This window comes from Dromiciops gliroides, chromosome 4, assembly GCF_019393635.1.
Source record: "Dromiciops gliroides isolate mDroGli1 chromosome 4, mDroGli1.pri, whole genome shotgun sequence".
In the NCBI taxonomy this organism is placed as follows: Eukaryota; Metazoa; Chordata; class Mammalia; order Microbiotheria; family Microbiotheriidae; genus Dromiciops; species Dromiciops gliroides.
In genome coordinates, this window is record NC_057864.1 from 279649470 (window position 1) to 279664963 (window position 15494).

Sequence of the window (15494 nt, forward strand, 5' to 3'; positions counted from 1 at the left end):
TGATACTACTGCTAAAACACACAATGAAATGGGAAATAATCAAGGCTAATGGTGAACTAAAGATTATATGACAATATATTGCTTAGCCAAAAAAAATTAATAACTAAATTGACAAGTTTTCCCTCACCCAGAAAATGTTATGAGAATTGTTGATGGAAAATTAAACCTGCCTTTTAAAAATGGTCCTCTGTTTTACATGACCATATCAAAATTATGTTGATATTTGCATTAGACATAGTCATTTCTAATTTATTATCTAATGCAAAATTACTCTCCTTAAATCCACATTGTTTAAAATATGAGGAAATATTTTATGACAGTCTAAGACAAAAGGAATAGTATGAAAGTTTCTACAAATTGTCAAAAAGTAATTATATTAATTCTCAGCAATTGTCCACATGTATCTGTTTTCTACCATCATATGGCATTACTTTCTTAGTGCCCAAGTGAAAATGTTGCTGCTTTCTGTTTCCCACAAGATCAACATTTCCACTGTGTTTTTTTTTACTGTTCTCTTTGTGTTAGAATAGATTTTCATACATAGATAATAGATTCATAAATATTTATTTTCTAAAATATAAAAAAGGTAAATTCCATCTTGTCATTAAATCATTGGTTGTTCAAGTTATTGGAGAAAAAATTAGTTAGATTACCTTTGGATACTGTTTGACAGGGATCAGTACTCGCTCTGACAGCTTTATGTTTTTGTTGCTGATGACATCAAGATATTTCTTTTCTTCATCTTCTTTTTTCCCATCAGAACCCTGAAACTTTTCAATTTCTGAAAGTGGAACAAAGATAAAATAATGAAAGGATCAGTATAATTAAAATAGCTACATTGGTTATGTTCATCTTCCCATATTCAATTTTAGTAAATATTTATTAAGCACCTAATATGCAAAACTGCAATGAGAGCTAGGGAAAGATGTAACATGTCTACAGAGATGTTATTGTAATATCTGTTACTTATGATGGTATTGAATGATTTCAATGGAGGTTGAGTCAGTGTCATACTATTTCTTTTCTTTTCTTTCTTTCTTTTGTGGGGCAATGAGGTTTAAGTGACTTGCCCAGGGTCACACAACTAGTAAGTATTGTCTGACACCACATTTGAACTCAGGTCCTCCTGAATCCAGGCCGAATCCTTTATCAACTAGGCCACCTACTTGCTCCTGTGTCATACTATTTCTAAAGGGATCTAAGTCTCCTAGGACTAGGAACTCATAACAGGATACATGGCATAGGATTTTCTGTCAAAGAAATAAGTTTAATTCAACATATTACAATAGAAATAATACATATTTTGGGTATAGAAAATTTCCCAACAGATACAACCATTCTCCTAAGCATGATAAATAAAATGAAGGAATTTTAAAGGAAATATATTTTTTAAATTTAAAACTCTTTTAATAAAACAGAAAGGAAATTATTCCATTTATTCAACCAACAATCATTTCTTTGGAGGCTTTATGTACTCTATTCATTATTAAAGTGAAAACAAAGATAAATACTCTTGTGCTCCCTGACGTCAAGGGATTCCAATCTAGAAGGATCAAGTTCCAAAGATAAAAAAGTATAATGATTCAAATTTAGATGTACTTTTTCCATTTGCTTAGAAAAAGTCATAAATGCTATTACAGAATACATATGGATACAACAAAACAAGTATTTGTTGAGAGATGGTACAGAATACATGAGGAACTTTCAAACGTGGTTAATAATGACATCTCTGTTCTAGAATGGGGCCAATGCATAGGCAGAAATAACAATAAGATTTAAATTTAAATATCAGTAGCAGTAGAAGTCATTAGGGAAACATATTGAAATAAGCTGACAAAAATCAACAACAAGCAATTAACATTGTCTTCTGCATCTCTTATAATTACAGTGAGACCATTAGTTCAGTACTCTAATAATTAAGCAGCATTGGTTAAATATACTGCATGCCATTTAACATGACAAAATCAATTTTGAAATATTAAATTGTTTAAAATATTTTCTACTCATTTGAGATATTTGTTTCTATGAAAAGTTTATTTTTCCTGACATTTCATATTTTATTTTCTTTTTGCATAGGTACATTATTATCCATTGCATACCCTTTCCCAATTTTTACATAATGTGACTATAATTAAACAAGAAGCTGTAAACACGTGGCCAAGGTAGAGGGCATCAGTTTGAAAAGGCCCAGTATTAACATTGTTGGAGGAGTGTAATGGATAGAATAATAAATCAGGATATATAGGAAATCCTGGGTAAAAAAAAATGTTATTAACTGGGTAATTTTGGATAAGTCACTTAAACTTTCTGCATGTCAGTGTCCACATCTATAAAATGTGGACATTAATACCTGAAGTACCTTACAGGGTGGTTGTCAGTCTCAAACAGAATAATTATGAAGTCATTTGCAAATCCCAGTGGCAATTTTTCTAAGGAATGGAGTTATTTTTCCTCACTAATAGGTATCCTTTCTTCCTATCCAAGAAACTACAAAAATGTATTGATTTAGATTATATAATATTTATAAATATAAAGACAATATAAATAAAAGGAGAATACATTAATTTTGGTACTCATTTGAAGCACAAAGTAATATTAGCTCCTGTTAGAGAAATATTCCCTTGAATATTATAATTATTGGGGGAAAATAATAATACTCCATTGAACCAACAATCTAGACATGTAAGGGATCTTATGGTCATCTAGTTAATCTCATTCAATTTAATTTAATTCAACAAGTATTTATCTTATTCTTCATATGTGTTAACCAATATGCCAGGTGTTGGGGATCATTAGGCAAAACTAAAACAGAATAAACTATCTCTTAGTTGCTATCTCTGTGTTAGGTAGAGGTGAAGCAAACACACAGACATAAGTAAATTTAAAATATATAAAATAAATACAAAGTAATATTCAGGAAAGAAGAACAAAAATAATAATTTGTAGGGGAAAAGGGCATTTTAGAGGAGGTGGTACTTCACATTAAGAGGCAGCTAGATGCCTCACTGGATAGAGTACTGGGCCTGGAGTCAAATCCGGCCTCAGACACTTAATAGCTGTCTGGCCAAGTCACTGAACTTCTGTTTGCCTTAATCCACTGGAGAAGAAAATGGCAAGACATGCCATAATCTTTGCCAAAAGAACCCCATGTTTTTGTTTGTTTCTGGTCTTTGGGGGTCCGGAAATGTAGGACATGGCTAAATAAATGAACAATTACAACTTGAGATGATGGGAGGTACCGGTTCCAAAAGATAACAGTGAGAAAGGAGATACTATAAGGTATGTAAGATATTCCATGACATGGCACTGAAATGAGAAATGGAATTTCCTAAAAGGAGAACAGAAAAATAGGCCACAAAATGTAGGGGGTATGTATGTGTGTGTGTGTGTGTGTGTGTGTGTGTGTGTGTACACATGCAGGAACACATAGTGTGCATACTGGTTCCTGGGCATAATGTACACTGCACCCCCCAAAATAAGCATGTAATAGATTATTAAGAGTTTTAATTGATGGACAGGAGTTTTTATTATAGAATTACTTGGGAGACAAAGAAGCTTCAGCAGTAAGGGATCAACATAGTCAAATCTATTTTAAGGATTGTAGTTTGGTAATTATGTTGAAGATGGCTAGGGTGCAGCAGAGGGCAGTGGATAACCTGCACGAAGGAAGGTTATTAGGAACTTGCAAAGCAATACAGCATGAGAGAAGTGTTATTTTTCTGAATTAAGAGGGTTGTGTGAAGAGAAAGGGCTGAATGCAAAATATATTGTTGAGATAGAACCAATAAGATTTTACAAATAATTGGAAATGGAGTAGGACTGAAATTTGAGGATTACTCTGAGGTTGTAAAACTGGGTGAGTCTACAACCCCCAACCCAATTTTATACTTGGAATAATGTTATTTTAAATAGGTATTTGTTATTATTTGCTCTTATATTTTTTCCTTCCCCTTTCTCTTCTTATGATGTGATTTTTCCACTTGTCAACCAAACACTGTAAATAATAATAATTATAATGATGGTGATTATGATGAATATAATTATGTTAATAAATTATACATAATTTTATGGTGGCTTATTATTATAATTATGATAATGATGTTGAAGATGATGATATGTACTATTTTATAAATATTACCTCATATTATCTTCTCCCAAGCCATGGGAGGCAGTTATTATTATTATTATCCTCAAAGAAGTTGAAGTAGAATGTGCTTAAGATTCTTTTCCTAGGATTATATAGCTCTTACATATCTGAGCTTTGTTTTGAACTCAGATCTTCCAACTCTAAATTCACACATCATAAGCTGCCTCTAAGTGTAGGTACTTTGATGCCTCCAGGTGGTGGTACTTTACCACATCCTTCAGAAGGACTTAATATATATTCTTATTTCCATCTGTCTTCTTTCATAAAATTCAAGTTACTGACTGTTACACATATCTCATTATAGCTGACTAATATAGCATTGCCAGCTCTGAATTAAAAGTCCATTGTTGTGTTAGAGGGTTAAATGCCTCTTGGAAACAATAACTCCACAATCTGAAGGTCTGAGATATTGCAGTAGCTTCTGTAGGACAGAAGCTAAACTCTTTTCTCTGGGCTGATTCTACTATCTAGAATATATTATTTACTAGATAAATCAATAGATCAATCACAGAATGCTACTGATTCATATGAATTTAAATTAGATTTTTAATAGATATGTACTTACAGGCCTGACTATTTTTTTTTAAAAGATGAACTGAACATAATATTCAATAAGATCAAAGCTTTAGACATGCAAGGGAACTTAGTGCTCATCTAGTCAAATCTCCTTATTTTATGGAAAAAGAAACTGAAACCCAGAGGGAGAATACAGTTCAACACATTGAATCTTTGACTAATACACTCTGAAGTTGATTAAATTCTGATTAAATTACTTGCTGATATTAACACAGTTTTAGGTATAGATTTAACATATATCTCCCAAATTGATGGATTGCTATGGAAAGAGTTTAGTTAAATTGATATAATGGGGGGTGGCAGCTAGGGGGCATAGTGGATTAAGTAAAAGCCCTGGATTCAGGGGGGCCTGAGTTCAAATGTGGCCTTAAACACTTGACACTTACTAGCTGCATGACCCTGGGCAAATCACTTAACCCTCTTTGCCCCACAAATAAAAATTTGACATAATGGGTTCAAATAGATATTGGACATAAAAATGGTTTGTAAGAACATTGGATCCTTTTTTCAGCCAGAACTTCTATTTGATGTTATGGTCATATTTTTTTCCTGTCTATGTCTAATATGTCTATTTCTGAAGGTTTTTTTATTCAGTTTAGTGGAAAGATAACACTAATACATCCTGGTACCAACCTTCTATCTATTAAAAAGTTTTATGTGTGAAATATATTTTCATGGTTATACCGTTTTTAGGTTGAATTATAAACATATTCAGTCATTACATACATATTTGTGTGTAGTGTTTGCATGTCAATAATGGTCCTATGGCCACTGAGTGCAAGCATCCTACAACTTGTGTGGTAAAGGTATGCTCCCCAAACCCTTCTTTCCACTATAGAAAAGATCAGAATAGTTTTAATTTTATTTTTCACCATTTTGAGGTTCTTATTCAAATTCCTGGGGCTTGAAAAGAAAATGTGCTTTATTTTTTCCCTATTTGAAATATACATACATATATTAGTATCATTTTTTACATTTAATTTTTTTAAAATGAGCTTCCAAATTATTTCTTTTCCTCTAATTCCTCCTTGAAAAGGCAAGCGATTTGATATTGATATACATGTGAAGTCATACAAAATATATTTCCATATTAGCTGTGTTGCAAAAGAAACACAAATAAAAAAAATTAAAAAGTAAAAAAATGCACACTTTAATATGCATTAGAATTCATCAGTTCTCTATTTCTGGAGGTAGAAAACATCTTTCATCATGAGTCCTTTGGAATTGTCTTCAATCATTGTCTTGAGCAGACTTGCTAAATCTTTCACACTTGATCATCCTTATAATATCATTGTATACAATATTCTCCCAGGTCTGCTCACTTTACTTTTTTTTCTGCTCACTTTACTTTTCATGAGTTCATATTCCCAAGTTTTTCTGATACCATTTTGCTTGTCATTTTTATAGCAAAAAAGCATTTCAAACAATACTATATAAAACTATTTCTGTCATTCCAAAATTGATGGACATCCCCTCATTTTCCAATTCTTTGCCACCAAAAAAAGAACTTCTATAAATATCTTTGCACAAATGGGCCCTTTTTGCCTTCCTTTGATCTCTTTGGGACAGAGACCTAGTAGTATTATTACTGGGTCAAAGTGAATTCACAGTTTTATAGTCTTTTGGGCATCATCCCTAATTATTCTCTAGAATAGTTGGTAAGAAATGGTTTTCAAGGACACCAGTATCACTAGGTTGATGCTACAGAGTTACCATTGTCTAAGTATATTACAGTAGAGTTTAAGAACCTGGGAACCTGATGATGTGATTTGTAATATTTCCCCAGTGGTATGTTTATTACTAGAGAGCATGAAGAAAACAAAGTATAAGCCATGCATATAAATAGATTCCCCAGAGACACAGTGCTCTGCCATAGATACGTCTCACCCCATGCCTGTGCTCCGCATTCCTTCCATCATAATCAGTTCCATATAGTGCAAAGGACAGTTTAGGAACACCATATCATAGCTGGACTCTCCTACCTATGTCAGCCTCAGAGTAAGAAATTTATACCCTCATTATGGCTTCTGGTGGCACTTTATTACTTACTCCTCACATTGTTCGATTGCCCTTCCTCCCCATATTGCATTAAAAGAATAACTTCTCATATTTTTGTTTCAATGGAAAAAATAGAAAAAAAAAGAATATGGAAATGGTAGTTTGCTTATAGCATATCCTATTTTCCTGATGAACTGTATTTTTTTCTCCATGTAAAATAGTGAGAGGGCATGGATTTGCTTGAAATACTCCCTTGGACATGTTTATATGTAAATGGAAGGAAAAGTCTTCATCTTTACCTTTGTTCCAAAATAATTTTCAGTAATATTTTTGCCTGTTAGAAATGACAGGATAAAATCCTAAAGGAACGCATATGTTAAGAAGTTTTCCTGCAGTGATTTCTGGAGACATTTACCAGTTTTTACATTTAACGCATTTTACTGGCAATATGACAAGGGCATATAATTGGCCTTTCAGTTGTCCATTGACATACAATGGGAAGTGTGCTTTCCAGTGACAGCCTCATAATTTTCAGGTAAATTGTATAAGGTCTGGACATAGAATGTGACTTGAGAAATCCTATACAAGACCCTTTTAAATACCATTGTAAAGTGAACAATCATCAGAGAAACCTCCTGAAGTAAGTAATTGAAAGGATTTATAGTAGAGGTAAGGAAACTGAGGCCCACAGAGGTTAATTTACATTACAATTAACACAGAGATAGTTACTGTCAGAATCAGGATTCAAAGTCAGGGTTGATAATTCTGAGACCAGTATGCTTTCTATTCTTGGCATTTGCTATCTAACAACAGACTTATAAAATATTAATTATAGAAATTGTTAAAATTGTCTTAAAATATCCAATTTTCCAGGACCTGAGATAGGTGCTGAAGATACAAAGAATACAATAATCACTAGTCATGAGCTTAACATGAGAGAACTGAAAAACAACATGGGTGTATATATACATTTATATATCATAAATATAAAAGTAGTACATTCAAATATACACAGAGAAGTTAAATATAAAATAGTGAGGTTTTTTTTGGGATACAGAAGTATGAGCAGGTGGGGGAATTAGGAATTTCATCAGGCTTAAGATGGTGCTTAAGATGGGTCTTGAAGGAAAGAACTGTGCAAGCATAGATAAAGAGTAAGTAGGGGCAGCTAGGTGGCGCAGTGGATAGAGCACCGGCCCTGGATTCAGGAGTACCTGAGTTCAAAACGGGCCTCAGACACTTAATACTTACTAGCTGTGTGACCCTGGGCAAGTCACTTAACCCCAACTGCCTCACTAAAAAAAAAAAAAAAAGAGTAAGTATATTACAGACATGGGAAATTGCCAGTACAAAATCATGGATGGAGATGAGAGATGGAAAATTGTATGTAAGAAATTGAGAGAAAGACAGTTTGGTAGACTCAGATAGTAGGATAAAGAATAAAGTCCAATGAGTCTAAAAATCCAAATTGGGGCTAGGTTACACAAGATTTTTTCTGGCAGGGCAATGAGGATTAAGTGACTTGCTCAGGGTCACATAGCTAGTAAGTGTCAAGTGTCTGAGGCCAGATTTGAACTCCAGTCCTCCTGAATCCAGGGCTGGTGCTTTATCCACTGTTCCAATAGCTGCCCTACACAAGACTTTAAAAGCTGAACAGAGAGGTTTGTTGTTGTTGTTGTTGTTGTTGTTGTTGTTTTAATTTTGTCTTGAAGGCAATAGAAAGTGACTGAAATTGGTTGAGGAGGAAAGTCACAGGGTTAGATGTGTATTTAAGAAAAATTACATTGGCAGCAGTATGGAAAATAAACCAAAATATGGAAAAATGAGGCCAGATGACCAATTAGGAGGCCGTTGCAATAATCTATATGAGAAGTGATGAAGTCCAGAAATATGATGGTATATGTCAGAAGAGATAAGAGGTCAGATAAAAAAAAGATATTGTCAAGGTAGACAAAGATTTGGCAACAGATCTTATATGTAGGATAAAGAAGGTTGAAGAGTCTAGTATAATGCCAAAGTTCTGAGTTTGGGAGACAAGAAGAATGGTAATTCCTTTGACAGAAAATAGGGAATTTTGGAAGAGGGTAAGGGTAAGGGGAATAGAATATGAGTTCAATTTTGGACATTTTGAATTTAAGATATGTATAGGATTGTCAGGAACAATATGTCAGATTTCAGAAGATCTCATTCCTTACTTTGGAGAGCGTAGTTTCAGTTGTGTAGATCATTTTGGAAGTGAGATCTCTAATTGAGGACAATCAAAAGCAGAGGAAGTAGAGTAATTTGAAGCTGTGAGGGTCAAAAACTTTTCTAAGAAGTTTGTCTGAGAATGAGTATAGAGACATAGTACCAGAACTGGAGAGGAAAGTAGGGTCCAGATACAGTTTTTATTGCAATTTTTTAAAGGATGGATGAGATGCATGGATGGGTGAAGGTAGTTGGGAAGTAGTCAGTTGGTAGATAAAGGTTGAAGATTTAAGAGAGGAGGTCACTTAAGGGGGTCTGGAGAAGATAGGAGGGCATGTGATTGAGTACATATGTAGAAAGGTTTCCCTTGGCAAGGAGAAGGTCCAACTCATTGTCAGGAGATTGGATTAAAGGAAGAAAAGTGAGAAATAATATCAAGCTTTTTTTTTTTAATCAGCAGAATTGAAGATGAAAATGTTGATAAGTTTCATTTTTTCTCAATAAAGAAGCAAGGGCCTCAGCTAAGAAAGACATTTGGAGTACATACAGGAAGCTTAGAGAGGAAAAATAAATTTTGAAATAGCTTCTAATCAAGTAGGCTATAGGATTAATTAGGGTGGAATAAAATGATTGCCTTACTGAACTGAGAGACCAGCTGAGGCTGTAGAATGTGAATTTGTAATGAAATCAGTCAGAGGATTTTATTTTATTTTGTTTTAAGGCCTTCTCCAGCCTGATTCAGCAACTTGTGAATAGCAGTTTAGAAGATTGGTGGTCAGACTAACCCAGTTCTCTGATTTGGCTAGATCAAGAATGGTCATAAGCCAAGGAGGCAAGTCTAAGAGTATACATAAAAAGGAATAACAGGTATGTCTATCCATCAGTTACTTGACCTATTTTAATTTGACACTTTAGTATGATTGTATGATGGTAAACCAGTGAGGTACACTGGAAAGATTCCCTGAATTTGGAGTTAGGAGATTTGGCCTCAAATCCAGGCTTTTGTCTGTTTGGCCTCAAGGAAATACTTTAAACTTTCTAAATCTCTAAGGATCTCTCTCTCTAGATCTAAATATAAGGAACCTCTGTTTCTAATATTTAGGGCTAGAAGTTAACTTCTGGTCACATTCCTCATTTTGATCATGCACTAGTCATTTCCTGAATCAATGATTTTAATGAACAACTTTATGTTCCTCATAATTTTAAGTATCATGAGTACACCAGGGGCAGATCCAAGATGGCAGAAGAAAGGTAGTGAGCTCTCAAACTCATGACGCAATCACTCCAAAAAACATCCAAAGAATGCCATAGGACAATTCATGGAGCAGCAAAATCCACAGAAGAATGTGCTGAGATTATTTTCCAAACAAGGATGGCTTGGAAGGTCAGAAGGAGGGAGCTGCTGTGCTGAGACAGGAGTGGAGCCCAACCCCACAGACACCCTGACACAAATCCAGTGTCAGGAAGGCCTCACCAGATAAAGAGACCCCCAGATCCTCTGAATCTGAGGCAGTGTTGGTGTCATCTGGGACTAAGCTCACATTCTGGTGAGAGGTCTGAACCCTTGGCAGGGGGGAGATTACAGGGGTCTCTGATGGTACTGAGCACAAAATGGGTTTTTCAGCCCTTCTGGGATCCAGGAGGTAGGTTTGAGTAGCAGTGGCCCAGGTGGGGAAGGAGCACAAGCATGTTGGAGCTGACAACCACAATACACAAAGCTGGTTGATTAGCAAGTTGGTCTGGGGTCATATATGGACCAGGGAAGAGGCCAGATGAGTAAAGAACCTGCTCCTCCTTAAATCATACCACTATGCTGAAGCTTGGAATAGTGCAGCCTGGAAACAGTGCCCTACTTTAAGGAGCTAAATGTCAATTAAAAGAAAGGCAAGATGCACAGACAGAGAAAGGTGAGGACCACGGAAAGTTTCTTTAGTGACAAGGAAGATTGAGGTGTAAACTCAGAAGAAGATGTGAATGTCAGGGCCCCTATATCTAATGTTTCCAAGAGAAATATGAATTGGTCTCAGGCCATAGAGGCAAGAAAATGGACAATGAAGATAAATTTAGAGAGTTAGAGAAAAAATGGAAAGGGAAATGAGGGTGATGCAGGAAAGATATAAGAAAAAAGTCAACAGCTGGAAAAGCTCTCTGGTGAAAATAATTGCCTAAGAATTAGGATTGAACAAATGGAAGCTAGTGACTTTATGACAAACCAAGACATAATAAAGCAAATCCAAATGAATAAAAAAATAGAGGGCAATGTACAATATCTTCTTGGAAAAATTGCTCACCTGGAAAATCGATCTAGGAGAGATAATTTGAAAATTATTGGTCTACCTGGAAAGCATGACCAAGGAAAGAGCTTAGACAGCATCTTCCAAGAAATTGTTAGGGAAAATTGCCCTGATCTTCAAGAAACAGAAGGTAAAATAGAAATTGAAAGAATCCACCAATCAACCCATGGAACAGATCCCAAAAGGAAAGCTTCCAGGAATATTATAGCCAAATTTCAGAGCTCCCAGAAAGAGAGAACATTCCAGGCATGGGAGACAGCCAGGCAGCATGGTTTTCTTCTTTAAATAACTTCAGGTAAAGATCTTATGACTGACTACTTGAAAAGAATTTTGTAGAATGGGTCCTTATTCAGGTATGACTTCGACTAGATGGCTTGAAATCTTTTCCAATGCAGAGATTCTCTCATTCTGGACTTCTTATATATCACTATTTATCAAGGGGATGATGTTTCCTTTAGTAGTCTATATTTCTCAAATATAATTAAAGAATATTTCTTTACAAACCTATTTTTTTTCCAAATTTCATTTCAATTTTACATTTCAATTTTTAATATCAGTAAACATTTATGTTTTTGTTTCATTTTAATAGGATACTCAGTAAAATGAACAGAATAAGTCACAAACACTTAGAATATCCATTAGTCTCAAAACAGTGAAAGTCAGAACCTTTGAAACAATCACTTGTTCTATCAATTTCTTAATTCATTCAGTATACTCTTCAAATTTCACTTAGTTTATGCTAGAAGGAAGCTTTTATACCCTAGATAAATGGAATGATAATTGTGGTCACTCACATATTTCCATTCAGATATTTTTTCCCTTACAGAATTCATTCAGTCTACCAATTTTTTTTAACAAGTAACTAAAAACCCAAAACAACACATTAAAATCAACAATAAAACAAACTAAAACTGATAAGAGTGATGAATAGTGTTGTTTATATGTCAGTCAGCCAAAAAATTTAGACAATATAATGTAGGCTTACTCAATTCAACATCTTGCAAAATATTTGAATAAATATTTGGGTTAGTATTTATATATAGACAATTTGTACACATTTATAAACAAACATATGCAGACAAAGAGAGCTTTGTTGGGAAGAGATGTATTTCCTTTATGAATAACTTTTCCTTTCCTTTCAGATCAATTTTAAAAACTCTTGTTGGATTTTTTTTCTAAATTGGAACATGTACTTGTTTCTTTCCTCAGCAATGTATTGTAAAGAATTAATTTTCATTTGAGGTTTTTATGACCCCATCTTTTGGCTAGAATTTAAAAAACAAACCTTGGTGTGCACAAGCCTGGGGCTCTGCAAACAGCCCTGTGCTCCACCCATTGGTTGTAGCCATTGCCATGGCGCTGGCATCTCATGTCATCACCACTAGCCGATGCCTACATGGTCCAGGCAAAATTATAATGATTGGAAGCCTAGTGAGGGCAGCCATGTGACTGTCAGAGCAGCCAGCCAATTGGCTGAGGGCTGTGTGGCATGTGCTGAGAGGAAGGAAATTGTTAGGGTTTTTTTTGTTGGTTTGTTTTTTTCCCCCGACATTCTAGCTGGAAGCTGGAAGGCGACAGGAGTGCTGCTGCGTATTCTCAGCTGATTTCTAGGAGGTGATGTTTTTTCAGGTTGTATAATTTCCCTTTCCCCATTTTATTTACATTCCCTTGATCCTACTGATCCTGTTTGCGTGTTTTTTGTTTGTTTGTTTGTTTGTTTGTTTGTTTGTTTGTTTTTTAAGTTCATTCTTGTTAAAATAAATCCTGCTTGGGGCATATAGGTGGCACAGTGGATAGAGCACCGGCCCTGGAGTCAGGAGTACCTGAGTTCAAATCCAGACTCAGACACTTAACACTTACTAGCTGTGTGACCCTGGGCAAGTCACTTAATCCCAATTGCCTCACTAAAATAAATAAATAGATAGATAGATAGATAGATAGATAGATAGATAGATAGATAGATAGATAGATAGATAAAAAATAAATAAATCCTGCTCTGTTTTGAGGGAGACTGCCGGTCCCCTTCCTTGCCCCAATATTGCAGCAAGCCACTTATCTAACACTCCCCAATTAAAAATTGGTCCCCACAGTTTTTGGAAAGTCAGCCAGGAGTTGATTAGCCTAGTGAATTTATTTAACCCACCCCCTCTCCCCCTTAATTGGCCATGATCCAACTAACCTGGGGGACCTTCTTGCCTCTCCCCCACTTTCCCCTTAGGCAATCTCCCTTGCTCTTAAAAAACCTCAAATAACAATTAATTCTTTACAGTTTATTGGCTAGAACAACTTTTCTTAAAGTATATTGACTGAATCAAGTTTTCTTGATGATTCAAAGCCATTGAGATTATAGTTATGTATGTACATATATACACATCTAGATGTATAAACACATACATATGTATATGTGTATATATGGTCAAATTTTCATACATTAATATACATGTGTATATATGTGTATATATATATATGTATTTGTATATATGAATATATACATCTAGATGTATACAAGCTTAGAGAGGGAAAAGTCACACAAATGATTGTTGGCAAATGAACTACTAGGTCTTAAGAACTTCTGAATCTTAATCCATTGCTCTATTTCTAATTTTCATTATCGTTGCTTACCTCAACAATTTTCCCTTCTAATGTTCTAACACATGTTTAACCTGACGAAGATTTAGAAATCAACAAGATAGTGAGGTGTACTTGAAGAAGATTGATCTTAGGCAGAGTCCTTGGTTTGATTCACAATGTAGACATTTCCTAGTTGAGAGATCCTGGGCAAGTGTGAACACCAATTTCCTTAATTCTTTTTATGGGGGGGGGGGCAGGGCAATGAGGATTAAGTGACTTGCCCAGGGTCACAGAACTAGTAAGTGTCAAGTGTCTGAGGCTAGATTTGAACTCATGTCCTCCTGAATCCATGGCCAGTGCTTTATTCACTGCATCACCTAGCTGCCCCCGTTTCCTTAACTCTTAAGCAAAAATAATAGCATGTGGATTACCTTCTTTACAAGGTTATTGTGAAGAAGAGACTTTGTAAATAAATGAAAATATGAAGGTTTATTTTCATAATTAACATTGTTGGAAGTGTTATAAAATAATAGTAAAACAAAAGTCTTGAATGAAATCCTTAGATACTCAACTATGTTTAAAGTCTATTTATTTTTGGACAGATCTCCAATTTATTTTGGGGAGAGTACTTCCTGATGTGGAATTTTCTACCACCAAATTATAATGAGAATTTGTCTGCAACTTAAATTCATGGAGAGTTGCCTGAGATACTGTCTGATGATCTGGCATATCCAGGGAGACACAGTATGTTTCAGAAGCAGTTTTTCAGCTGTACTTGATTCCATGGTCATCACTACTACTTGCTTAATAAATGCTTAGTTGGCTGTTTTGTTGTGTGAGACCTTTCACAAAACATTTTAATATCTATTTTGGTTGCTTTGAGGGTTGCTTTGAGGTTTACTTTGATAATTTCTTCGTTATTAACTGGGTACTAAAGACAATAAAGTTTTCTCCTTATGCTACTACACAGCTTGGTTACCACTTCCATCCTTGTGCACCATAAGTGAGGGAACACTATCTGAAGGATAACTATAAGAGGCTGAGTCTATATGGGCTTATGGTAGATGTTGTTTATGGGTGAGTGTTGCTATTTCCCATCAATGCTATTGTTGTCTCTGTCAATTTTTTACAGCTTATTAATATGTTTTTGTCCCTGTAAGTTTTGGGAAACCTGTGCATGTTTATGGAGTGGCTGATACATACTAACAAATTGGTTGACTTCCAGCAAGTCATATGACATCTCTGGGCCTCACTTTGCTAATCTGTAAAATGAGAATGTTGAACTAAATGATCTTGAAAGTTCCCTACAAGTAAGGAAAATCTATAGTCATTATAAAATATGCGAGGACAAACTTTAAAAATACATACATACTTAATTTCCAGTTCTAGAAGGAACTCCAAATAGTCAAAATGATTCATTTAATTACCAACCAGCCTCTGAAAATAAATTTCCTAAAATGCAATATAAGAAAAATGAATGTTTGTGTGCAAGCTATAATTTCAGAACACATTAAAAGGAGGAACACTTGGCATTAGTCTTGGAAGGAAAAGACTTATTTGTCAATAAAATGTAAATGACCTTTAAAGTTTACAACACAGAAGGATGCCCACTATTCAGTTCTTTGAAAACTTGTCCTCATTGAAAATGAAAAGCCAATAAAAATTGTGGAAAACCCTAAATTTTATTTACTAAACTTCATAAAAGGCCATCTTTAGCTAAA

General features: G+C 34.8%; 1 protein-coding gene across 4 annotated transcripts in view; it reads right to left on the reverse strand.

Moving 5' to 3' along the window:
- Window positions 1-15494, reverse strand: part of KHDRBS2 (KH RNA binding domain containing, signal transduction associated 2) — an 840272-nt gene that overhangs the window by 665044 nt on the left and 159734 nt on the right. For all 4 annotated transcript variants that reach the window (XR_006352721.1, XM_043962345.1, XM_043962346.1 and 1 more), the window contains exon 2: window positions 654-781. Coding sequence is in view for 3 of the 4 variants with exons in the window: in XM_043962345.1 (XP_043818280.1) it covers window positions 654-781 (128 nt within the window). In the remaining variant the exon portion in view is untranslated. The remainder of the gene's footprint in view (window positions 1-653; window positions 782-15494) is intronic.